This window comes from Corvus brachyrhynchos, unplaced genomic scaffold (genome assembly GCF_000691975.1).
Source record: "Corvus brachyrhynchos isolate BGI_N302 unplaced genomic scaffold, ASM69197v1 scaffold6, whole genome shotgun sequence".
NCBI classification, from domain to species: Eukaryota; Metazoa; Chordata; class Aves; order Passeriformes; family Corvidae; genus Corvus; species Corvus brachyrhynchos.
The window spans coordinates 1,635,939-1,663,623 of NW_008238632.1; the positions used below are offsets into that span (position 1 = coordinate 1,635,939).

Genomic DNA, 27,685 nt, shown 5'->3' on the forward strand with positions numbered 1-27,685 from the left:
GCGGTGGGGGGGTTTCTTTGTTTTAAACGAGAAAACAAAGAGGTTGAAGTCACAACAGTTGGACGCCTAAAGCACCACCCACGATGGAGATCTTACAATTCAAAGTAAGAAACTTTGTGCCAATCACAAAGTTAAAAACAGCCATGCAGAGTTCTCTAGCTGGAACAAACAAGTATAGCTTTGTTAATCTCTGAGAAAACAATGAATCACAACTGCAAGGATCTGCTCTCTCCTCCTGTCCTGTTTTAAAGCACTACTTAGAATAAGTTTTAACTAACCTTACAGATCTGCTTAGGTATATATTGCACCAACTGAAAAACTCAACAGGAAAATACGGTTTTGGGGAATAACTTGTGCCTCCTGCAGATCAGTGCTGTGCTTCATATATAACAGCAAAATACACACAGGGAGCTGCTAAAAACATATCTTCTCTACTGCAAAGAAGATATTACCTTTCAAGCTCTTCTCTCTCTCTCCTTTCCTGCTCCTCCCGTTCCCGCTGCTCACGGGCAAGACGCCTCTTTTCAGTAAGCAGCCTTGTTGCTTCTTCTGGGTCAGTTGTACCTGCAGAGGGCTTGGGGGCTGCTGGGGCTGGAGAAGGAGCTGGTGGAGCAGGAGGTAGGGATGGGCTGGCTGCTGAAACAGATGGGAAAGAAAATTAGTTTGTACAGACACAGTAGCTGAGATGTCACTCTCTGGAAAGGAACAGAAAATACTTTTAAATGCACTGCAAAGTATTTTCAAGCTTATGTGTTTTTTTAAATGATTCAGAGGAGGAAGGGGTTTCTAGATGCTAGAGGTTCACATACCTCCAGGGAAGTTTGGTTTTACAGGGTATGTGAAAACAGCTGCAGCTGAAAGGGTAAGTCAAGTTTTCTGTCAGAACAAATGCTGACAGGAGCTTAACAGGAGTTATGCTGACTCAGCTAGTCCTTACCATCACATTTCTTAAGCTTGCCCAATTCTGTTTGAAAAGCAGAAATGAAACATTGTGAAATTATATTTTCTTCCGTCTGATCATCTACATCTGAAGATCAGAGCCAGACTGTTTGGGGATAGTCACTTTTGGTGACTTGGTGATCTCAAACATCAACTGTGTGAAGTGATCTGCACCAAGGGTAGGACTCCAGCTTTCATCAGTTTTGCAGCTGCTCCAACCTGAGGCAACTCATGGGACACAGATTTTTTAATTTTGCCACTATTGGTGAACTGTGGCTTATGTTCAAATTTCAATAGTGCCTTCGTATCAATTCTTTATTCAGGGCCAGCTTTGTCCATGTGACAGAGAAAATGTTACAGGTTTTTTTCAAGTAAAGACTAGTTCATATTTCTCTAAGTTTGCCTGGCATTCTCTAGCACAGGTACATCGCTTTTTCTCTAGACACCAAGGGACCATTACCAACATACAAGCTAACTTAGGGAAGCATTCCCAGAGTAATCCCATCTGGGAAAGCTGACAACAAGGAGAGGGAAGACTTTGAACTGTCAATGAAATCAGATTGTGACCCTAGGACTATATATGTAAAATAAGTCATAAGGAACAGCAAGGAGATTATTTTAGATCTGCATTTCCAACCACCCACTGGGTTGTGACAATTTTCCTCACCTCACTAACAACTTCCAAAGAGGGGTTTCCTCCCTGATTTCCCCCCCTTTTATACCTCATCATGTAAACAAACAAATTCAGTTGCTTTCTGTGCTTAATTCCCATCTGCTGACCTTTCTGCTCTCCTCTTCTATCAGCTAAAAACTACAGAGGTCTTTCTGTAACTGCTTCAGGGCTTTCCCTGTGAATCCAGATTATATTTCTACACCAGTAATTTAAAGAGTGCCAGGGCCTGTTCTCTAACCTTGAGGTGAGCTGGCACAGTTTAGCACTAGTGCAATGGAGAACTATTCTCTCACATTACCAAAGCAGGTATTCAGCCCAACCCCAGGGAACAGCCCAGGCCTAGGCTAACCTCCAAGATGTAGCTGGGAACTCAGAAAATTCTGGGATGTTGAAATATAAAAACGTAGGCAATTTGATCACTCTAAATCTTGGGAGCCCTTTAGAGCCATGCTCTTAGTAGCTTTGGGGACAGAAGGTAAGAAAATGAGAGGCTGCAATTACAGCCTGGATCAGAAACATACCAGAGAGCCTTTGTAATTGTAAACAGTATAAATGACAGAGCTCCTGCACCTCAGCCCTTTTTAATTTACTAACATGGGCCAAGGCAAGGCTGTTGCTTTGAAGTGAGCACAGCTCTGTGCTGCTTAGGGCTTGCTTCTTGCCTCAGGTGCTGAAGTTGACAGCATAACAAGTAGCTTAATGCACACCTGCCCTGCTGAAAAGATAACACCCAAAAGACCTTTAAAGCTTCATTGGTATTAGTGAAGTTGTGTAAGATTTGCCTGCAAAAGCTGGAACAGCTTCATCAGCAATTGCTACCTGCTGACCTCCTGGCTCCTATGAACACAGAGCTAGAAGGCAGCTGAGCCATACCAGTGAAAGGCCAGTGCTGTTACCTGTAGGGAATGAGCTGTATTCACCTGCAATACAGTCCCAGGAGAATCAGCAGCATTCCTCTAGCCCCAAATGCCGTACTTGCACCTCTCTACATTCTTGAATTCAACCAGTGAGTAAGTTTTGGCATCTGGGGCCTCCATCGGCAGTACAAAGCCATCCTATAACCTCACATATAAAATGCTCTGTCTGAGCTCTCCATTTTTGGTCCCAACCACCACACCCTCTGGCTTTGGGAAAAGACATTAAATTTGAAGGGCTGCTCACCACTTTGACTATAGTATCCTTCTCTTTCATTTGTCTCCACTTTATATTCTTGTTTGTATTCTTTATTGTGAATACAAACTTTTGAATACCTTTATCCCACAAAACCTGTTTCAATACTAAGAGACCTCATCACAAACTCAAATATTGACTGATGCTGCAAAGAAGGGGAGTCTCTCTTCCTCCTGAACTAAACAGTCAAGCAAGCATGACAGTTTCTCTGGTCTGTGCCTTGTACTGGGGAACTACAACTTGTAAACACTTGCAAAGTTATCTCAGTGGTATCCCTGAAACAGTTTTAAAAGGAAGCTTTCTCCTCGAAGGGAAGCAGGCAAAAGATGGCAATTAAATCTCCTCTACATGCCTATGACCAACAGATACATCCATTCAGTATTGTAAATATCTAGCTTTTTGTGGGGTTGCACCTTGTGTGGTAGGACCTGGGTATCAGACAGGAACTGCTGTAACAGAGCTTAATAAAACAGAATAAATCAATTCACATGAGGTTTTTTCACAGAACAAGCCCAAACTACACCTGCTGCAGTTGAATGCAAGATTACTAATACTTAAAACTGTTATCTGAAAGATAACTACAGGGCAGTCTACGAATTTTAAGTTCAGAATCCTAACTAACCCAACTTGTGGATCCCAGTGGTCACATTGGCCTTTCTATGTCATCTGCAAGAGAAAGTTTATGCCATATTTAGAATGAACTAAAATGTCTGCTAGAACAAACATACATTTTTTCATTTCAGATTTACCTTATGCCCTTTCTACACTTCATGATCATTATTTTATTTTTTGTATGCATCCTTTTCTGCATTGCTGCTTTTCAGGGTTGGTAGGGTTTGTTGTGGGTTTTTTGTTTGGTTGGTAATTATTTTTACTAACTCATTTTCCCTTAAAAATTCTCCCTATTCCTTTTTACTCTTCTCCTTGCTTTTTGCCTTCCACTTTGTTTTGCTAATCTCTCCTATGATGTGGTCCTCTTGTAATATTATACATAAGCTAGCAGTGTTATCAGCACAAGTGCACTGTATCTAGCAGAGCTGGATGTCCTCACTGCTCACACTACCTTATGTGGTGTCTTCTGGTACCATTAAGTCTTCAGACCTTTATTGTTCTACTTCAACAGTTTGTAAAGAAGCTATGTTATGATAAGGGGGACAAAATTCCAGTCCAAAAGGGCAGGGAAGAGTCTTGTGAAGCCCCACTGTGTGAGGCAGCTAGGCGTGTTGTTTTGACTTAGAAGCAGGAGGGCTTCAACCTGTCTACAATTTCCTCATAATGGACACACATCTGCAGCAGTGTTGTGAAGAATTCAGATTAACCTTTGACAGAAAACTACTGAAAGCTACATCATCTCAGAGAAAGGGAAGGAAAAATATAAGAGGCTCTGACCCATTCCTTATCTTAAAGTAGTACGTCTTCTTACCTTGAGTTGGCTCTGCTTGGACAGTGAGCTGTTCCTGACTTGCAGGCTCTCCAGCACCTGCTGAAGGTCCTTTACTCTCTTCTGTCCTCACCTCATTGGCCTTTTCAGCCTCCTTTTCTGCTCTTTTCTTCTCACCCTCTGGTTTGATCTCTTTTTTGACTGGCCGGATGTTGCCAGGAGAGGGAGGACGTGTCTGAGCAGAGGAAACTTTGGAGGAACCAGGTGGGGAAGTTATCTGCTTGGGTGTGCCAGGCAAAAAAGGCAAAGACTTTGACGCATGCCTGTGTAATCAAAGAGTGACAATGCTGGTTTCCACCTATATGTCACTTCTACAACCACAGCAGCTAAAAATAAAACCACTTCTCTGCTTCTCTATCAAGCAGGACTGCTGGCACAACTAATTTGCTTTCATGCAAAATGCCTCTCTGCAGCTCTCCAGATGTGCGAGTACTGAGCCCAGCCAGGAAAGCATTTTCCTGCCCTTTCCCCTTCCCCAGAGTAGTAGCAAGATGTTTTTAAAAGCAGGACTGTCTTTCATTTTTTTTGCAGAGAGAAAACATCTACATCATCAAATAAGTTTGCCCTGTTTCACATTTAATTAATAGAACAATCAAAGCTGCCTATAGCTCATGTCCAGCTAAGCGTGTACTTGACTTACCAAACTGGAGAGGGAGCTGATGATCTAGCTTTGAGGCTGGAAGTAAAATGACCTCCTTTAAAGTTGGCTGAGAAGCTGGATGACAAATGGTCCTTTTCTCTTTTGTCAGTCTATAGCTCAGCAAACAAAAAGACAAAGTCAAGCCAGAGTTCACACAGCTAAAGAAAGCAAAGCAAGCTCAGTTAAGAATGAGGAGTTGGGGGGCTGAGAAAAAACAGTGCTGAGTCAGTGGTTTCTACAGCTTGTTTAACAGGTTTTTTAATATAGCTCCTGTAATCTGACACCATCTTTGTCAGTAGATATACATTTGACAACAAGAATCCTTCTTAATCATTCTCTACTGTCCTAAGATGCAATGGGCTAATTTGCAGAGGCTTATTTTTACACAGGCAAAAAATTACCTTTTATGGTTTGATCTTTGCTGATTGCCACAGAATACCTTCCACTACTTCCCATAAACACAGTATTTCATTCGAAGAAAAAACAAAACAAACTCCCCCTCAAGTATGACTCAGCTCATACTTGGTCACAGTCTTCCTGTATAGCATAACATTTTGGGTTCATGCTTACAAGGGAACACCAGAGATGTCACCAAAGCTCTCAAATATGGTACACCAGTTATCCTATTCTTTCTTTTCTTGGATGATTTTACAGCACATAATTTTTGCCATTGGTTCTTATACATGAAAGTGATTTCCTTTTTCATTCTTTACTTTTAAAAAATAAAATCCTAAATTGAGAAACATTTCTAACAATACAAACCAAAGCTATAACAGAACTACTGCTTTAAGGGAACATATCAGAATTTAGGCATCTATATACTTCCCCTATTTAAGTATAGACTAAAAACTTCATGGTTTTGGAATAATGAGCTGAGACTCTAGAAGTCTGAAGAATGTGAATAATGGAAAGTGCACTGAGCTGCCACTCAGCCAGCATAATGCAGAGGCTGCTGCTCACCACCTTGGCTGGGGCTTAAACACAACCCCTGCAGCAGGTGTATCATGAAGTGTGAGAGCCTCATCAGCTGAAAGCTGTGCAATGCTCATCCCCTGAACTAAAAGCCAGGTTAACAACTGGAAAAGAAAGGCTGAAAACAACTTCATGAGCACATGATGTGCTGAGTTATCAAAATAAACACAGCCAGAATAAATGCATTACAATGAACAAGAGTTTTGGCTTGCTAGCAGTAACTCTCTATTGGATCTGCTTTATTAGTACTGAAAGCAGAGCATCAGAAAATTTTTCTTTATATCGATAAAGTAAAAAGCTGAATTCATACAGAAGTTCACAGAAGAATAAAAGATTCTCCACATCATACAAGCTACTGGAAACAGCTCTTAACTCACTCATTTTATATTAACGACATTTTTACATTACCTCCTCCACCAAAAAGTAACAACCTTTCTTCTTTTTAATTCAGAAGAAAAAAAAAAAGCCAAACCCCAAACCACTTGTAATGAGAAAGACTCAAGAGGAAGAACCAATAGGCCAGGAGACTGCAATGCACTATGCACGTGCCATGAAATTTCTTTAGAGATACATCCCAGTGCTATGCCTTAGCTTAAACTTCAGTATACTACCCTCTGCCTGAAAGATTAAGTACTGGCTATGACCCATGCCACTTTGATTAACACTGCTTCCAACAAGGATGCCAACAGCAGCACTGCCTCTTGACCTTCTGCCCATCAGGCTGAACAAAAATGCAAGCACTTCTTACACAATCTTTTGCAGAGGTGACTTCAACTCTTCTTGCACTCCAAACTAGCTCAGGTTGTAGAGTACCAGGAAAAATATAACTGCTCAGGTTCAGCAAATGAATTTGAACTGGATCTGACTGCATCCCATTGGCTTGGAGCACAGTCAACACGAGTTTGTTCTACCTGTATCACACTGTTCTGATTTTCCTAAATGCTCAGATCAGTCCTAGTACTGCTGCTAAATTGTTCAGAAGGAACAGAAACCTGTGGAAAGCCTTGCCTATAAACCATGCTCCTAAACCAACTTCTTCCTTCCCAATGAGGAAAAGTTTACTAGCCTGGTCTTCTAAGAAAGTACAGATGAAATAAGAGTACTCTGTGCACTTGTGTATAGAGACATGTGAGTGCATGCATTCCCCCTCTTTATTCTAGGGGCTCAGCTGAATTTTCTAGAGGTCTCAGACGACATCAATTTCTGGAACCTTTGTGAAAACAGCCTGCTGGGAAAGACAAGTTCCCCTCTGAGGGAAAAGTGGCAACACCACCTTGGGCCTTAAAAGGCAACAAAGAATCCACTTGAGAACGAGGCACTGTGACTGCCTCTGTGAGAAGCTGAGGCATCTACTCTGCAAACATGGGTGTTCGGAAAACATCAGTGTTTTCCACATGGATTCTTCGGTGCATTATCAGGCTATGCCACCATGTAACGTGGCATGTTTCAGTTAATATCCAGCCAACAATGACACAAACTGGAGAGAGTGAGGACAGTGCAGAGGGTAGGAAGCATCCCTGCAGCTATTCCAATCCTAACAAGCAGTGCGGTCAGGTGGTCATGGCATGGGACACTAAGCACACGTGCCAAGCTTACCCCTGCAAGGTGCGTTGTTCTCCGACGTCCAACAGCATCAGTAGAAGCATAAAGTTTTGCTCGTTCTCCTGAATTCCTGCAGTTCATGGCCTTGTAGGACAGAGGACTGAGGGGGCTGCAAGATGCTGAACGGGGACAAACGGGGATAACTACGGTGTTGGTTGGGTTTGTTATTTATTAGTTTTAATTACAGAGTAGCATTGGAGAATTGACAGAGGAAAGCCGGCAGGAACAGAAAAGACCGAGAAAGACAGAAAAGAAAGAAGGTATTAATACATTGAGAAATCACTAATTATCAAGTCAGAACCATCATTTGACACGTTAGCTTGGCCACACATACAGTAAGGATGCAAGTTCAATAGGTGCTCGTGCACTTTTCCATTTGTAAACTAATAATTTCTTTTTTAAAAATTAAGAATTATGCCATGATAGTGGGTAGTAGATAGTATCAATATTTTCCTGTTAAGGTTTTGTACAACTGGTGGTTCTGAAAAAGCAGTAGAAACAATGGCTGGTCTGACAGGTTAGCTTAGTACATGCATTGAAATGAGTTTCAATTACATTCAGAATAGAAAACAATCGAACTAAAATCAGAATGCCTACGAATTGCATTGGAAGTGAAGAAAAATTAAAGGAGACATACATACAAAGATCAAAACCTATTAACAACACAAAACAGTTTCAACTAGGAAATCAATGAAATTGCTGCCTACAATTTTTAGCAAGTGATTTGTTTTTAAAATTCCTTCTTTTTAGGATTATTTTAACCCATCATATTTCTTGATACTGCTAGAAAAACAACTTGCTCAAATACACTCTCGACAGCAAACTATTTTACACATTAAAAAAAAAGCAGGCTGACAACAACAAATCAGCTTGGCAATTAGTATTTGAGTAACCAGGATGGCAGCTTTTGTTGGTTTGCACAAGGAAAAAGATTATTACCAAAAGACCTGACAATAGCAGGTATCAGATATACAGTGTTCTGATTTTATCTTCAAAGAGAACTTTAACTGCAAAACATAGCATGGGAAACTTCTTGCAGCAAAGTGTTCTTGGACTTTCTCTTGATTTAACTGAAGGAGAAGATTGGGAAAAACTATATTGTTACTGCAGAGTTTTATTTGTCTGCTCCTGTTTGTCTCTTCTGGCCATTTAATTGAGTCTTAGCACAATTATTATCCAGCATGTTACTTGAGGAAAAAAAAGGGGCTCTATATAGTATCTTTCCTATTCTTTTTTTTTTCCCACATAAAAGAAATTTAACTCCTCTGTTTTCTTAATAAAAAAAACCAAATCAAATCAATATTTCTTGCCTGTATATCCCTCTCTGAGCACACTTGAAAGAATGCAGTTCCACATACAGTTAATTCTTCTAGTCTTACAAAAGTACAGCTGCTGTTACAGGAAGAGCTCATAGACTTAACAGTACTAATGCCGCAAATTCTCCTGCACCAAGAGATTAACATTATGAATAAAGAGTCTCATGTAAGTGTTACAGCAATGGCACTAATGCTTGCCTTAGACTTTACAGAGATTTATATTTAATGAGGAATTATGACTAACTTAAAAACAAGCAAGAAGAAAGAAAACAGGGATTTTTGTTTATGTTTTTATTTTGGTTGAGGGCATCTAAACCAGATAGGAGGCAGCAGCATAATGTATGTTTTACACCACTTATAAATTTATGTGGCTTCTGCTCTGTGATTCAATTCCCCTTCTGCATGCTAATTATCTGAAGTTACCACCAAGGATGACATCACAAGTATTAAAAGACAAACAGTTCATTTTCATTTGTGATGTTGCCAAACAATGCTTTAGGCAGCACTTCCAATGAATCATGTAGTAACAGGATTACATCTATTCAGAGGAGCTTTTTGAAAGCCATTGAAAAAACATTTTGGTATTGAAGGATTTATTTAAAAATAGATCCAGATGTACTCTTATGCTGGATGTCCGTAATAGCCCACTTAAAATTTAAGGACATGAATTCATATTTAACTCAGTTTGGATTTTTTACCTTGCAATTTATTTTTACAGCCAAAGGGCAGGGTAATTTTCTAGGGAATAATGGCAGGCTGGGATGAGTGGAGTGCTCAGAGCACAACTATGAGCCATTGCTATCACCTGATCATTAATCTCCAGGAAGCGTCCTGTATGAAGGGGCTGAAGCTATTGCTCCTAGAGAATAATACCTGGAAAACAATGAGCAGCTGGATTATGTTTCTGAGTGGTATGGTTCCAGTTAGCATAGGGAAGGCATTTCAGGGAATCATCTCAGACTGAACTGACAAATCAGTCTTTCCTGCTACTTGTAGCCTTTCTCAATATTCCACTCAGTTTAGACTTTGTTGTGCAGTATAAACAACAGCAGTGACAAAAAGCTTCATGCTTGCTCTAGGAAGGTAATCACTTGCATGCTACCTTCTCAACTATTCCCTAATGAAGAGCTGAATTTCCAATATCCTGCTTGGTAGGTGACATTAAATACTAATTTTACAAGGTATCATTTTCAAAGAGCAATAAAGAATTCTGCGCTTGTTAATTCAACTATTTGCAGAATATCATCCACATTTTTGCTCCTACAGCACTACCCCTGTGGAAATGTACTGCAGCCTAATTAGTTACAAGAGTTCTTAAGTGAAAGCTTCTTTAAAAGTAATCTTAGCAGATCTCTGTTCCTTCTTACCTTCTATGTTCTTTAATTAGAATAAAAATCCTGTCCACATCAGACAAGAAAGACTTGCCTAGACTTACAGTAATATATTGCTGCACGTGCTGTGTGTAATGGTAAAGTTCCCAGTGGATGATTATAAAACATCCTATTATAAAACATCCTATGATAAAAGAAGAGGCAGCTGTCACCTGCCTAAAATACATGATAAGCAAGTATCCCCTGATTGTCTTTGCAATACAGTTTTGCCTGGGCCTTCAATTACCCCCTAGTAATATCATCACATTTCTGCACATTAATTTTCCCTCAGTAAGTACCATCAGGGAGCTGTTCTGGGGTAGGCAGACAACTTTACAAATATTATAACCTCACTAAACCTGCACATTTAACTTCACGTGTATTAAATGCACAGTAGCCAGGGCCTATCTTTATACAAGTCTAACTTTCTCCATATGGGAAGTGCTCTGGTAGGGGCTGAAACTCCTTTGCAGCAAGCAGCTGACAGCTTTAGCAGTGGATGTGCTGAATCAGCTCTTTCCAACGAGGTGTGCATTTCCTTATGCAGCCATGGTCATCGTGATGTTGTTGCCCTGCATGTTTTGTACTCATTTATTGCATTGATGAAGAGGCAAAAGTAAGAAAGAGGTGGTAGGAGAAAGAGAAAGAGGCATAGCAAACAACTGTACAAAGAAGCTTTCATGCTGTCGTGCACACTAATCATGGATATTCAAGTTCATTCTGGGATGCTACCACACACTCATAATTAGATCAATGACTTTACAACATCCTGCAGGGAATCTGCAAAAATAAGTGTCTGAGACATGAAGCCTCTGTTTTTATAGGATTACCTGCATCTCCAGACAATGCAGCTGTGCTTTTACTCCGAGCCAGGAATGAGTGAGTGGGCGTCAGGAGCCTGCTAACGATGCTGCTCTCCCATGGACTGAGCTGAAGACGGCGAGCTGAACATGCATCATACAAGCAAGATGTTAGATCAAACACTTCACAAATAACCACAAGCTGCAGGAGTATTAGTACTATTTCCTCACCGCTGCATACCATGAAAATCTTGAAACTATCCTTCAGAGATCAAAAGCATACAATAGTTCAGTGTTTTGCATTTTATTATTACTCCTTTTTAGCACAAGAACTCCTATAGAAACATGTACACCTGAACATTTAATTTGTGCTACTGCCTGTGGCATTATGGCAAATTGTTACCAAATTAATACAGATATTTTGCACATCTGCCACATTCCGTGTTAGGAATGATAGGATAATTTCCCTACTGGGAGAACAGTTGCCACTCCTAAATATAGACTTCAACAGAGATGTTTGTGTCCCAAACTCTTCCTATAGAAAAGATGTATAAACTTTCCAGTTACACTTAAACACCTTCCAAAGTTTGCCACCTACCTAGAATAATCAAAGAAGGTTTCTTACTGCTATACAGAGAATTGTGTCAATGAGGTTTTATTGAAGCGTTGCAAAAGGAGAGTGCACCTCCACTGCCGATACCAAGCTCAGCAGCTACAGTTGTGTCAGTAATAGGTGAAGCCACAGAAAACATTAAATATATTTGATCGTGAATTCTCTGCCCAAAGATCTCTGCCCAATGATCACTTTCCATGTAGAACAGTAAAAAGAATCAACTTTTCGCATCGTTGCTCTGTTTTGAAAATGCACTACATGTTGACTTGGCTACAATCACACTGTTGCTTTGCTTTTCCCAGCGTTGTCTAATGCAAACATAGCTTGTCAATTAAGTCCTTTTATCTTGTAAGGTTTCTTTACTTTTTTAAAAAATACTAATTAAACATTTATCATGGTGAAGAATTAATCAGAAAAACTGCATAAGTTAATCTCTGTATTGAATTGGGTATTTCCTTGATATTCCAATACAACAAAATGTTTTATAATGAGCATCACAAGCCAAAACATTCAAGTAGTTCCCAAAGTAGTTCATTATAGCAAGCTTACACTATAGCAATAATCTTGATATTGCAAGCGAAATCACGTCTTCTTACATCTTAGCATTCATTTGCCTTAGTTTAGCGTTTGCAGCAACAAAACTGCAGCTTGAATCTGTAAGGCTCAATCTCTGTAACATTCATTGAAGTGACTGGCTGTAATAAACCTGACATTCATTTGCATTTTTAAAGGAAGAGATCCATCACTTTTAATAGACATAAACTCTGAATTTGTCTTTGATCTACTCCTTGCTGAGCCCCATGAAAAGACAGGCTGATCTCAATCTCCTCCTATGAAAATATAATTGCTTAATCTGCCCTCAGTGCTGTTTTGCACTTCTCAAATTGCTGCCTTAAATTCTGCTAACTCAATAAGGGGCATTACTATAGAAATATAAGACTCTCAAACACAGCAGGCTCTCTTCATGACTGTCCTTTTACACAATGTACTATTGCCAAAGCTTTTTGTGATTAATGGTTCCATTCTGCAATGGTACAGATCACACAGACACACAGAATACCCTACAGAACCTCCATTACAGCACACACATTTATCATTAAGCTTGCAGTTTAACAATGAAGAAATCACAGAACTACCATTAAACTGGATGCAATAACAGTAAAGCCTTTGCTTCCTTTCATCTCCAGGCACCGTGCTCAGTATGATCACTGTTTAAAGCTACTGTTGCAAGATAACAGATTCTTTTTTGTGGTCTCAGGGTTTAAAAGTGAGGCTCACAGGTATGATTGTGGATCAGTCTGGAGAAACTCTTCTACTGTAGTTTAACATAAAGATCACACAACTTGAGAAAGCAGTCCCTGATGTTTTAGGCCAGTAAACATATAAATACTATATATACCATTCATTTCTTGGAGTTTATCTGTGCATTATAAGTAAATGTCACAACATAAATATGTCCCTGTGGGGCAGCTAAAAGCCTTACCTCTCATTGAGGCCACAGAGAGGAAGTAATCTCAAGAGGATACAGCTAAGAGACTGATTATTTAGAATACCAGTCTCACCTGCCACGTCTCACATGTCCCTCACCCTAAAGATGAGTATGGCTTAATTATTTTTGGCCCTAACTCTGGGGAGCTCGTATCCTATTGGAAGCAGTCACACGTCCATAGCATCTAACTAAAGCAGTGAGGCAGTGTTTGGGAGTGAGCTAGCTGATACACACAACAGTGAGCTAGGAGAGTCCTACAAAACCTTTCTTCTCCATATAAGCAATAAGCCTAGTTCAGAGTCGAAATAGTTTTAGCCAGGATCTTGGAGTGAAGTCTCCCTGAATCTCTATAATGAGTTTAGATCAGAGTTCTTTTAGATACACATACTGAATTTTTCAAAGGCTCAGGTCCCTGAAGGCATCATACTTGACACTTTCAATACATATTTTATTGATTAGCACCACCATTCACCTAGAACAGACAAACTTTCACCCACTTAGTTCCGAGTACAAGGGTATTAACACCTAAATGCATTGAACAGCTTCAGTTTGGTGTCCAAACCACACTGGAGCAAAACTGAATACCAAACAAAGAGCATCCCAAAATAATAAGATCAACTTTAAGACAATGAGGTCAGGGGTTTTTTTCTTGCTCTTGTTTTTAATGCATCAGGGTGACATTTTCAAGAGTTAGTGTTTAAAAGCATCTGACAGACAAGAGCAAGCAGTATTTTTTGTTCTCATAATGTGTTAAGCTATCATTCTGAGGGCTGTTTCATAGAATAAAATAATGGTTTGGGTTGGAAGGGACCTGAAAGATCATCTAGTTCCAACCTTCCTCTCATGGGCAGGGACACCTTCCATTATACCAGGTTGCTCAAAGCCCCATCCAGCCAGACCTTGGGCATCCACTACTTCTCTGGGCAACCTGTTCCACCTGTCTCCACCAACCTATCTCACCAGCCTCAGAGTGAAGATTTTCTTCCTAATATCTAATATCAATTACCTCTTGGCCCTATTACTACATGTCCTTGTAAAACGTCCTTCCCCAGCTCTCTTGGAGGACCCTTTTGCTGTAAAGTCTCCCTGGAGCCTTCTCTTCTCCAGGCTGAACAAGCCCAACTCTCTCAGCTTTTATTGCTCTGTTTTCACACAGGAAGCACATTTGTGGTAGGGTTGCTGGTACAAGCAATTACCCTTACCCACAGCCATAAGCAGGTTATTTTTAACAGATTAAAGATCTTTATAACTTAACTTGTAACTAAAAATCACACAAAGTTGCAGGGAGCTGGCAAAAGTAAACTGGTTACAATCATCTGTATTTGTCTTCAGGATATACAACCTGAATACTGGAAAGTTGTCTTAGCAGCAACAGAATAATTTGCAAGTAAGCAAACAGCAGCAGTTGATTAGTTGTAGGAACAGATGGGAAGCAGGGATTTAACAGGCCTTCTGATGAGCACCACGAAGGAGATTCTCATTGATAAATGTGGTGTTTGCTTATACACATACACAATATGGTGACGAGTAGATAGGGGAAAACTGCTCTCTCAACAGGAAACAATACTGCAGTCCCTGAATGTCTTCTCTAATGGTTGCAGAAAATGATGATGCAATGATTGAGACCATCATCTGCTTGAAAGAAAAGTCACTGCAGAGAGGGGGAGGAAAACAACTAGGGTGCGAGTTTTGCGAAACTTAAAGTATATAACTCATACCTCATCAAAAGTATTATCCCCTATTCTAAGCTCTCCTTAAAGAGCACAATTGCCAAAATCTAGTGGTCAACAGCAGTTTTCTCCACTTGAATATGCGTGTTTATGTTTTGTTACAATTTCAACTATTCACTAACTACAGTAACATAAAAGCACAATGAGAAGCCTGTTCTAGCTGCCCAATTGTACAACTGTGATAAAGAGCTATATGGCAATGCAACACTTGAAATGCCATTAACCAGTCTTTTAGCCAATTAGCTAATGAAAACTTTTGTCTTTTGCTGCACCAAAAAAAATATATCTATATACTGTCCTTCAAAGGATAAAAATGTGCTGCACAACAGATGACAAGTTCTTGTTGACAGCTATAAACCAATTAGTAGGTAAGCTTATCATCCTTATCTCCAGCTCATGGTTTTGCAGGTAGGAGTCTGTATTACAGACAAAGTGTGATTGGGTGCCCTCTGGAAGGTGAAATGGAGAGCAGGCAGTCGCAGCCTTCCTTTAAGCACCTGCCCTTAAGAGGTTGAGGCCACTGGAGAGACTAGTGGCATTTCTCCAGATACATGGCTCAACTAGATTTCGGTATCTGACTTCGCATGAGAAAAAGCATTTATAGCATTTGGATTTACTTTCTCTCTTGGAGTCTGTGAAAGTCACAAAAGACTCCTGAAGAGTTCTGTGCTGTTTTAGTAAAAATGCCAAGCAAAGAATGCCTCAGCATTTTGACATCGGGCCATCACTTCCATATTCCTTTTCTTTCCTTACCACTAAGTCTGAATACTGCATAGTATTCAGTTTAACTTCTCCTGAATTTGAAATGGGTGGCAGAAGCTAAAACACTGTGTTACAGTCCGTAAGAAACTATTCTTCATACTTAATGCCTGCTGCAGTTCACCTGCCCACATCACCAAGATCCTTCCTCAAAAAAGCATCCCCTGGCAAAGAACAGCAACCATCTGAAAAAAATATACACACCTGAAAAGCTAGTAAAGTTAAAACTGACTGGATTTCAACATTTGGAGCAAGAAAGGACTGGTGTTCAGGAATAAATTATTTCCTAATGCAATACTGTATTTTTCACCAGTTACCAGGCTGTACAACTAGGTTAGCCCACTAGGATGAACATGGCTCATTAAATCAACCAGATACACATGTTCAAGCAAACTTGGAACTTAGTTCAGACACACAAATAATGACATCGACCAGACAACACAACTAGAAGTCCATTTAAAAAATTGGTTTTTAAAATAATTTTATGGATTGAAATGGGACAGAACTCATTCTCAGCGGAGGACAAAAAAAATCCCTATCAAGTACTTTACTATAAAGCTCTTTGCACAAGTTACACAAGAGACATTCTTTTATGAAAATTTTAAGCTCAATGCTTCAATCTCGTAAGTCCTCAGAACAGAGGCAGCAATTCAGCTATGTTAATTTTTAAAAGCTTGATGGTTTATAATTTCTCAGACTTGTAAACACCAAAAATGTACACTGAAATGAAGCAATCTTTGAGAAATAACTGGACACAAAAAGTCAATAAACAGACAATATGAGAAACACACATACCTCTTCCATAAAGATAACAAAAATTGGTAATAAAAAAATTGCAAGAAAGTAAAAATTGTAATAAGCTTGAAAGCTTCATGCAACATGTTCTTAGACATTCAAGAACTATTACCAGAAAAGAAAGGAAAACAAAATAATGACAAAGTGGTCTAATGCAAATAAAAGGTCACACGATTGCATGCACTATGGAGTGATGTATTTTTTCAACAGTTGTACCTCATTTACTAAAAACCTGACAGAAGCACTGCTTTTATTGTTTTCTAAAGTAGGATTGTTTAGGTAAGCTCTCTTGTTTTAAAAAACAAGAATTCTTTGTTCTCACAGGAAAAAGTGTTCAACCATTTACTTGTCACATTTGAAGTCTTTCCACTATCACTTAGATGAAATGAAAATGACTTCAGAAGCTTGTTTTATGTGCAAAGTAATACCTCAGTATAGAAAATTCTTTCTTGCTACTCTTTTAATGCTTTTTTTCTTCAAAACTGTACCTCTGTCTGGAGAATTTAGTAATGTTGCAGATGAGGAGGAGAGCCGCTTGTTAATGACTGGATCAACATGTTTCGAAAGGTTCATTGTTGAAACAGACCGCCTGTCTCGATCTAAAACAAATGGAGATAATGCTAATTGACAGCCCACATGCAATAGTGCAAGTTCCTAGCTTACTAGTGGGAGGAGGGAAACAGGACTAGGTCACTCCTGCTCTACCACAAGAACTTCCAAAATAGAATGGATTTCTCAGCAGACGTTGTACAGGTGACTCAAAGACTGGGCACAACACAATTTAAGCTTCAAATGTGTAAAATATTCTGTCCACTGTCACTCCATGGGTTGCAATCTAAAGACTTTCAATATTGTCAGAAAATCTTTGCTCATGACTTACAACAGAAAGCTTCAGGGAAGGACCAAGATTCTTGGAAACACAGTTATTCACAAAAAAAACCACCTTGGCGCCTGAATAAAAGGTGACAGGGCACTGTTACTACGTAGATGGTCAATATTGTGACAGTGCAATGCTGAGAGATTAGGGAAGACTAGCACACAAAGGAAGTGAGGGTAAGCACAAAATAAATTAAAAGATTTAGTTAAAAATCCCACAGTTATGTATAGGTGCTAAGCCACCCACCACAGAGTTATTTTCAGTGTGCTGAGAATGAAGTCGTAGTGAGTCAATCCAACTCAGCACACACCTTAGCAGATTAAAAAAAATCAGCTTCTGAGGAAGGTACTTATAATGCACCTACTTGGCATACATAACACAAAAGATTTATAATTTTATTTTAGTTTCTCTGCAGTTTCTCTAGCAGTATTACATCTTTTGCACAACTGCCGCAGTCAGCATCTGCACCCTGCTGAGGGGGTGATGGTTATTTCAAGAATAGAGACTGCACACACTTCGTGCATATGCGTGTCACAGGAAGTTTGCTATGTCCTTTCTTTTCTCTCTCTCTAAAAAAACCCCAAACAAAAAGAGCTCCAAGCTCCATGTATCGACTACACATTCTCCATTACAAATTTCCATTTGTAAATCTGATGTTCAAAAGATGCTGTGAGAATCAATTCTGCTCTTGCTTATGTTTTAGCATGTACTGAACCTCAGCACTACTCAGCAAGGCACTCAACCATGCTGAAATTCAATGAGGCTTGAGCATATGCATAACTGCTCTGCTGATTCATATTCTGTGTGTGCAAAAATTTGTCTGTACACTGTTTTCAAAGCAGATACAAATTCAGGACAATGACAGCATTAAGGATGGTGCTGCTGAAATATTATTTGCCACTGTTTATTTATGACAAATGTATTAACACTGTATTTACCTGTTCTGTCCTAATAGATTAAATTTTACTCACTGTGTACAAAAAAATTTCATAGAAATAGAGTATATGAAAAGTACCTTAACTCTCCCCAGTTCTATGAACTATATAGGATTCACCATAACTGGTTAGACTGAAGAAAGATTCTCCCTACCCCATGTGATTATATGCAGGCTTTAATGTTAGAATGACTTGGCGAGGGCATAGAACTGGCAGACTGGATACTGGGAGGGGAATGAAACTCAGAAATGGGTTTTAAAAAAGGAGACATCTAAATGTTATAACTAAGAACAAGACCTCTGTAGGCTGGCAAGATGATCCCACATTGATCTATGGGGTAAATTGGAGAATGCCCTGTGCAAGTCATTACTGGAGACACAATGCTCAGGCTTCCTGAGAACAGAACAGTATTTGTGGGAATGGGGTGGTGATTTTGATCTCATGTCTCATCTGCCACTGAGAAACTACGTAGTGTATCAGTACAGCCATAAAGTTTCTACATATGGCAGAAAGGCTGTACTGCATAAACTGACTTTCTGAAGATGACAAATGACAATATTGAAAATCACCTCTGCTATTAGGCATGACAACATTTCTCGTGTCAATGAACCTTATTTAAATGAATGACATTCAGCATAAGGATTTGCATACAAATGTCAGCAATACGAATCCTATAAATGTAGAATAGGCCAAATGCAATCTATTGCCTGGAAAATTGCTGCTTTCTTTATCCAAAAAAAACCCAAAAAAGAAACAACAACAAAAAAGGAATTAAAATACCCATGAGCAACAAAACAGCCAACGCAGCTGGTTATGTGTCTGTGTTCATGTGCAAAATAATTGTAAATCCTGCGTGCAGTATGCAAAAAGTGTTTTAGAAAATAACAAAATATTCAAATTTCCTCTCCTTGAATTCCAGTAGATAGAACATTATGCTTCATTTCAGTGAATTGTGCCAAATCTTTAGAGTCAGCCAGCAGTAACTCTCCACCATAAAAACAAACAATAATGAAAAATCTGGTACTAACAACAGTTCTAATCTATCAGCATGGTGTTAAGCATGCATTGCAACTACATGAGGGTGGTTTAGTTACTGATGATCTCACTTCCTGAGAACTAGCTATGGGTAAGGGAATAACAAACCACAGCATTATGTACCAGGTTTTCTAGCACCACCCAGAGATTTGAAGTGGTGCTCCAGGCCTGCTAAATCGAGAAAGGTGAATGATGATTCAAAAAAATAACCTAGGGACAGAATGCAAGACAATGATTTTTCACATAAAATAAAATAAAAATCAAATAAGTTATACAAAGTTAAGCAAAAAAGTAACCTTTTATGAAAAATAACTGTTTATTGAATTTATATATGACAAAGATTTCAGAGCATTCTTTTCTCAATTTTTTTTTCTCCCCTGATGAAAGGTTGGACACGTTGAAACTAGAATAGGAAGAAAAGAACTTTAAGTATAACTTTTTGTTAAAAGAAGTAAAGGAAAAGTTCTCTTTCTGGGGTGTTGATTCATATTTAACAGGGCATATACACATTAATGATTGGCAGATTAAGTTAGAGAAGATAATTGGGGAAAAAAAGCATACAGCTAAAATTCACTTAAATTTCCAATCTTTTAAGTTTCTTTAGGGGAAGAAAAGGGACTTCTATTTCCCAAAATATCAGTGCAAGGCACAGATAGCTTATCACACAGAACAATTTTTCTTCCTTGTGTCTACTTTAATCTCAGTATTTGGTCATTTCCACCAGACCTACTTTTTGAGACGCATAGGTAGCATTTGCCACAGTAGCTCATATCACAAGATTGACACAGCACAAGCACACCCACATATACACTCACGAACAACAGCAAAGCAGCAGAAGCGAGAAGCTGCAGCAAGGGAGTTACAGAATTAGTCAACTCCTGAAACAAGCTGTAACTTTTGTTCAGATTTCTCCTTGTTATCTTTTTGCTACACAAGAATGTCACAAACATGCCATTGCTAACAATAATAGGACCAAGAGCAAAGAATTCAAACTAACATACACTGAGTCATCTTTCCTTTCAGAAGAAGAAAAGTAAATGCCAGTTAGCTGGAGGGGAAGGGAAACTGGCAGGCAAAGCAAGCCTCCCTCTTTACCTGTGTTATTAATGCGGTTGTGTAGTGCTCCTCCCCAGGACCACCTGTTTTGCCTTTGTTTTGGCTTCTGGCTTCTTTCAATTGTGCGACGTACAACGGCTTCATGTCGTTCCTTAAGTACAACAGGATAATACATTTGGATGCTATTGGGCTTTTAACTGCATTTTCTCATCAAACCCTGCTACCCTCCATCCACATGGACAAAACCAAGCTGGCAGCTTACTATTGTGTTTAAGCTTATGTACTGCCTACTGAGACACACACCAGAACAAAATTAAGCAGCAAGTAAGCCATAAATAAGTTAGAATGTTAACTGAAATTTTGAAAAGGTAAGATCTTGTGTAGTGGCCCCGCCGCTATACAAACACATCCTAGTGCTACTTCCTATCTACTAAATACCAGAGGAGTGGGAGAGATAGGAAACCAAACACCCACAAGGATGAGGTGACTTACACAGGATCACACTGCACGTACTTCCCAGCTTAACTGAGACAAATCAGCCAAGAGCATATTTCATTACACACTGATTTTTAAAAGGTTTTCTTAGAGCAACTTATATTTAACTACCCTTAAACTGAATGGCTAAGAATTTACAGATCACCCTACAAACCTGACCCAATTTGTGTTTTTCTGCATGAGTTTGCGCAGTGCCATACACTGTAATCCAGGCATGCTCAAACTTCACTGCATTTGATTCATAACAGAAGCAGTACCTGTGCTTAAAATCCTTCCAACACACTCTGTCATACTGACCATGGTTCATGTTGCATTTTTTACATAAGCTCCTGGAGAAGAAGGTTGATAGTACCGTATCTTATGGCAAAAGAAGTTGAAAAGTGTTTTCATGACATTCATTCTTACCTTCTCCTCTTCTAGTTTCTGCCTTCGCTTTTCCTCTACAGCTGCTCGCCTTCTCTCTTCCTTTAGTCTCTGCTCTTCCAGCTTCTTTCTGCGTTCCTCTAGGTGTTTTTCATAATGTTGCCGTGCTCTCTCTTCTCTTTCTAACCAGACAGATTCTCTCGCAGCTGTCAGAAAAATCAGAAATAAAAGTATTAACTTGCTTTATGCAATGAAGTCTTTAATACATTTTGAATAACCAAAGTAGATGGAAAACCTTTAGAACTCATTTTCTTCAGACATATATAATATCCTTATCTCTCCTCCTGTATTAAAATGTACCCTGTCCACACATTGGTATCATTTAATCTCAATTTACTTATTATGAATTACCAACGGTTAAATTATTTGAGCATACAGTTTCTTCATGGAAGAAAGGATTTTTTGCTAGCTTAAAATGCCTAAATACTGAAGTCAGATGTATGTGAACAAACTTCTGTTACACAAACCATGATAATTCTCTGTAGTATTTTACTGAAAAAAATACCAGAAAAAGAGAGATAAAACTATCATAACTTTCACCTTTACTGATTAATACAGATCTCTTATGATAGAAGTGACTGGGATGAGAATTCTAGCACCTGGACCAACAGAAGGAAGGAAGTTATCCACCAAAGAAGTCTAAAGGTAAATATTAATCTGTCACATGATTCCACTTCTTCACAGCTTCAAACAACATGTTTCAGAAGAACTAATCAAGACAAATCAAGAAGCCCTACACAAGATCAATTTTTCTCTGTATCAGGGTCTGAATTTTCATGAATTTTGTAGAACGCAGGCTTAAGCTGCAGTCCACATGAAACCATTGATGTAGAATAGTCTGGATCTCTCCCCACTGCTGCCTTGAAAGCTTTGGGGCCCAGAAGAGTGGAACTAGATTGTTCCCTTATGCAACATCATATGTTTGCAGTCTAAGTTAGAGCTACCTTCACATAGGAAGTGCTCCAGACCCTAACAGTATTCTTTCACCATAGTGGTTCATAAATGAATAAAAAAAACCAAAAACCCAACCAAAGCAAACCAACCTACCACAAAAAACCCCAAATCTAGCACACAGATCCTGTTACACAGACCCTGAACACACTAAGTAACCCAAACAATGTAGTTGTTCAAAACGAATTTAATCAAACCATTTTGCAGAAGTTTTGAAAAATCTATTCTCTTTGAAAGAGCTAAGAGCATCTAAGAAGCATAACTGCATAGATCTCATGAAAATCCAGCTAGATACAGCATGTCAGCTTTTAATGAATAGTCACTTATGTACAGACTCTAATGATCATATCAAGACAAGCCACTGCTGTGAGCCACAAGACTTCCACAGATCCTGTGATGAACTGGCTTTTTTGTGCCTGGAATCTTCTTATAGTGGCAACCTAGCACAAAAAAGCTCTTTGGTTGTCTGCTGAAAATTAATAAATTAAGAAAAGCAAAAAGAAGCCCCAACAGCTTTCTTAACTGACATCACTGGAATATTAATTTGCCTATAAAAGACATGGAAATTATTTGTTCTTTCTGGTCTTAATGTAAATGGTTAGACTTTCTTGAGGTACTGTTTACGGTGATTTCCATAGGTTTCAGTCTGTCATGCTGATTAGAAAAAGTAATGAAAATAGAACATTTGAACTTTTAAGACTAAATTCAAGAAGAGAAAGGCTGAAAATATATTTATGTACATTCTTAGTGATGGTAAGACAATCTGGATGCTGGACCTCTGGGTAGAACACTTATCTTCAGCTTTCTGCTCCTCAGGGAAGGAATGATAAAAATCACACTTTTGTGATACAGCAAGACAGCTCAATAACAGAAAGACATATTAGTGATGGATTAACCAAGGAAAATGGAAGTGTTTGGCTGGAATAATTTTTAACAAAAATAATAGATCTGATTCAAAACAAATACCAAAGCTACATCTTTCCATCATCTTTAAGCTACAGGCAAAAAGCAGCAGAAAATGTGCGCTCATCTGCTAACATAAGGAAGTTACTAATTTTATGCTTGGACCAAGTATTTAACAAGCACATGAAAGTATGATTTATGATACATCTGTTTGCTGAAAAAAGTGTAACATCTATTTTCATAATTTAACTTTTTTTGAAGATAGAGAAATAATCTTAACTACTTTTAATTTTTTTTCAAGTATCAATTCCTTAATTTTATTCTGTTAGAGAATCAAAGGAGAACATCTGCTTTGTTTTCACTGCTTCCTATATATGCACTACTGACATTCTTCTGTGAACTTAAGGGCTCAGTTTTTACCACCTATAAGGTAGGTATGTACAGTGAGATAAGTTAGTGTCCTTAGATATATAAGGGTATCTTCAGGGAAAATAAGAAGTTTAAAATAACATTTTTATTTCATTCTTATGTTCCTATTTATGAATTTACAGAAACATTTTCCTGCCACCCCACACAGAAATGAACAAATTGTCTTCTAGAATAAAAAGTTTACTCTTTAGACCTCTGATCTAACGTAAAAAATTAGGGATATATTAAGCTTTATTCTGGACACACAGGTGTGCTTCTAGAAGCACACCATCAAATGCCTTGCTGATAGAAAGAATCAGCAGATGAGCCTACAGCAAACTGAAGGTATCTTTAAAAGGTTTAATCAACCTGAAAGAGCAGCCAATTTGAGGATGTCAAAGGGAAGAATACCAACTTTTATGATGGCGAGTATGGTCCAACAAAAAGGCCTTTTCTTGGGCCTGAGCATTAACAGGTTCATGATCCTTCTCTCCCTTGTCTGACAACATGCAAGATTCATTCAAGGAAAGTTTGGTCATCATTCAGATAGCACCTGCATGCTGAAAGCTTGAATTCCATAGTAACAACTACATTAAAGCTAGTAAGTACAAACAAAAGTCACAGCCTGGTCCATTTTCTATTTCATTCCTTAGAACAATCAATACATTTGAACACAGTCATGTGCTATAAGGACACAAAAGTAGAGCATAAAAACAAGATTTAGAAACTGAGCCCTAGAAATGCTGTTAAATACCTTCTGCTTGTTTGCAAACTAGTAATGCTGGATTGGATTACAAAGCAACATAATTAAGGCTGTGTTTCGGACACCTCTGAAGTGAATAACAGAGCAAGAGAAAACAAGGTCAATCAAGAAAGAGACACTCCAATATTAAGAGACACATAAGACTTGAAACCAATTAATTTTACACTGGAATTAACTAAGGTAATGTGGAAGATGTTAGCTGCACACCGTGCATGTTTCTTTTTCGGAAACAATTTTGTAGCTTCTTTCCCCAACCATACACACACAGAACTATTCTTTGCAGGGGTTTTAGGCTGTGAGGGAAGGAGGAGCATGTACTAAGTGTCAAAGCCTTTACTTTTTGTGTATCTATGTGAAGTAAACAACGTGTCCCCAGATTCTCTTTTTCTGTCCCTTCTACTGTCTCTTCACTCCTTTTTCTTCTGGTTTACTGCCTATATAAAGGCAGATCAGTCTAGCACCATGCTTTCTCAGTCTGCCTTTTGAATCCACCTCAGATGGACAGCTTACCTGAGTAAAGATCCTATAATCTTTGTCAATCTTCCCAGCCTTTATCTTTTCTAACTTTACAGCACTGACCTCAGCAATAGCTTTCTCCTCTGACCGCTCTTTCACCTTTGCTCACTGCCAGCTCTGCACCAAGGCTGTGATTGCCTCCTTGCTGCATTAGCAGTAAAATGGATCAGTGATGTTTTAACCATACCTAAAAATGGGGACGTTACACAGAAGTGGCTGACTGAACGAATCAGAAGGTGAACTTCAGAGCTATAATTAAAGGTGAAGTTAATGTGAGATTCTCTAAGCCAACCTTTCCCCAGTAACCATGCTCTGAGGGACATACATCACAGAAATTTTTAAACTAGTCTTCCTTAAAAATTGTTTTCTTGTCTTATAAACCCTTTCGACATCCAAGTTCTCCAAGCAGATCCCAAAATTATTCATATGCTAGGGTCAATGATTCCCAGTTTCTGTGGGGCTTCTTTCTGTGGAAATGTTGGATAAAGTTCTGCTCCCAAGTGCCAAGGAAGAAAATAGACCAGAAGGAATTTACTCACAGAAAAAAATTGTAATTTTTATTAATGTTACTATTTTGCCAATGATCACTTCCAAATGGGACAGGAATCTGCATGGTAATGTGATTTTTAAAATATTATTTTAATGCTTATGCCTGTAAGTATTAAGAATTTAATGAATTTAGCAAACTTGAAACTCAGACACATTCTAAGAACTAAGATTAATCACTCCTCATTTAAGGAGGTGTGCTAAGTCAAAAGGCAGTGTTAGCATCTTTTGTTCCCAATGCCAGAAATGAAATGAACCACGTGTCCTTGTCAGGATCACAATAGTGATTAAAAAAAGGTCAGACTTCAAGCAGGATTAGTGTAGATAAAACATGCACAGAAGTGAGACTTAAAACTGTTTTCTCAAGAATCAGGAACCAAGATACTGCTAAGTAGTAACATGAAAATTCTTCTTCTTTGCTAGGCCACTACCTAAGGTTACCAGAATGAAACCTTTTTTAAAATCCCAGTTACTTTTCCTGTTGAAAAACACATTTTGATTTTTCTTTCTGGTTAGGCAGGACCAGGTCTATGCTCTGGAACCAGAGACTAACGGGCATGGAACAACTTTCACCTCTACTATTAGACTTCTACCCTCCAAAATGGTGACAGCACTTAATCAGCACATGCAGAAAAGCTCATGGACCTTCCCTGCCAATTCCCAAACCTTGTCTGGGAATCAGGAAGCAGAGAGCTAGTTGGCTGGAGCCAAAACCCTGCCAGGATCCATTATAATAGCTTTAGAGCAAGAACAATTAAGTTTTAGCACCAGGGAATACTCTTCAGCACTGTTAAATTTGGCTGTACAGATACAATCATTATGGCAGATAAGGGTAAAGTCCACATGATGAAAATGCAGTAGTTTTCAGTAAAATTTTCCAGTTTGATCAGGCCATCTACCATGTTTGCCTTCATAAACAAGTCAGTTCCAACATGTGTGTGTCTCAGCATCCAGTGCCAGAACACAGCTGCTCAGCCTGACGCATGTAAAGTGCGAAGCAGGAGCCAGAAATGTGATAGCTCCCTTTGCTCTGGCCTCTGGGAACAGTCCCATTTGACAGCTATCACCCTCACCTACCACTGCCTCTCTTGGGATTTCCATCTTGCACAATCCAAGAGGGTTAGTCTCACACAGAGAGATATGATATCTATGTTTTAAAGGACAGATGTTAACTTTTATGACTAAAAAGCAAGTGACAATATTGGAACCATTACTTAGAAATTCAAGCAAGAGCACCCAAATAATCCTTTAAATGTCTGAATGTGCATATCAGCAATACACACATTAACAAATGGCCAGGAGAATAAAAAGATTGAAACAAACCCCCATCCCAAAATTGATACAACTTCAGTCATGCAAAATAGACTGCACAGAAAAATGTCAAAGAATTAATATTTTTGGAGTGTTGGGATGGCATTTCAAAAGCAATGCCTTTCCTACAGTGAAGGAACTAAAAAATCATTCCTTCTTGATGGCGTGATTTGCTGATTGTGTCCCTGTGTATCTTCTGTGTTATCTAAAGAAAGGCCCAAACCAAAATGTGAATATACTAAAGGTGAAAGGGGCATTTTTGGAGAAGCTTCTTTAATCTTTTCAATTAGGTGGCTCAACATGATTCTCAAGAAACAGCAGATACCGACAGTCCCAGCACATATATGCTATATATATCCAGACAACAAAAATGACAGCATTTCCTACTCTCTGAACTCTAATTAAAAACAAGAATTAGACACCCAAGTGTGCTAAGTAGGATAAGACTGCTAAAATACTATTTCCAGGTGCAAGCAAATCCTCAAGAGTTCAGAGCACACACCAACCCACTTTACCACAGGAAAGCCAAATCTATCACAGCACAGCAGAACTTGAAAAAAATTAAAACTTGAGAGTAAAAAAAGCGGGGAAGAAAAAGGTCTTAAATCATCTGTCCTGCAACATCAGAATATTGCCCAATAAATAAACATAATCCTTATTAAACTGGTACTCCACATGTTCTTAACAGAAGGGTCAAACGACTTAATTTTCCTCAAAAGGCTGGTAACGACCTCCAGGAGTTCAAGCTGCTGAAAGTACAAAACAAAATTACCACCAGCTCTACACCTAGAGAGCTGAGCACTGTCTTTTCCTTTTTTTTTACAGCAAAGAATAATTTTACTTTAGGTATGACTGAAATTCTCAACTTCTGCTTAAGAAGAAGTCTTTGCTAAACCTGACAGATCCCCTGAATCAAAAGGAAAGGAATTAAGTTTAAATCCAACCTAATTCTATTGAAAAAAAAAAAAATTCCCTCCTTCAGTTGCTTTACTGCTGCATGGCTGATGTCCCAGTATTAACAAAATCCAACTTTAATTTTTAGCAAGACACATTTATGTAACAATATTATACAACTTAATGTTTAAGAGCGACAGCTTAGGAACTTCTTTGCTGTGGTTCACATGACATGAGTGACTGATTATCTAGGTTCTGCACTA

At 38.8% G+C, this 27,685-nt stretch overlaps 1 protein-coding gene across 12 annotated transcripts in view; it reads right to left on the reverse strand.

Moving 5' to 3' along the window:
* Positions 1-27,685, reverse strand: part of MAP7 (microtubule associated protein 7) — a 108,053-nt gene that overhangs the window by 14,658 nt on the left and 65,710 nt on the right. For 4 of the 12 annotated variants that reach the window (XM_017737212.1, XM_017737219.1, XM_017737217.1 and 1 more), the window contains exons 4-12: positions 21,113-21,276; positions 20,252-20,363; positions 19,280-19,366; positions 16,798-16,908; positions 10,954-11,067; positions 7,432-7,580; positions 4,864-4,973; positions 4,206-4,486; positions 453-636 (exon numbers count right to left, since the gene is read on the reverse strand). In XM_017737212.1, coding sequence (XP_017592701.1) covers positions 453-636; positions 4,206-4,486; positions 4,864-4,973; positions 7,432-7,580; positions 10,954-11,067; positions 16,798-16,908; positions 19,280-19,366; positions 20,252-20,363; positions 21,113-21,276 — 1,312 coding nt within the window. The remainder of the gene's footprint in view (positions 1-452; positions 637-4,205; positions 4,487-4,863; positions 4,974-7,431; positions 7,581-10,953; positions 11,068-16,797; positions 16,909-19,279; positions 19,367-20,251; positions 20,364-21,112; positions 21,277-27,685) is intronic. The other 8 variants (XM_017737221.1, XM_017737213.1, XM_017737214.1 and 5 more) reach the window with 6 other exon arrangements.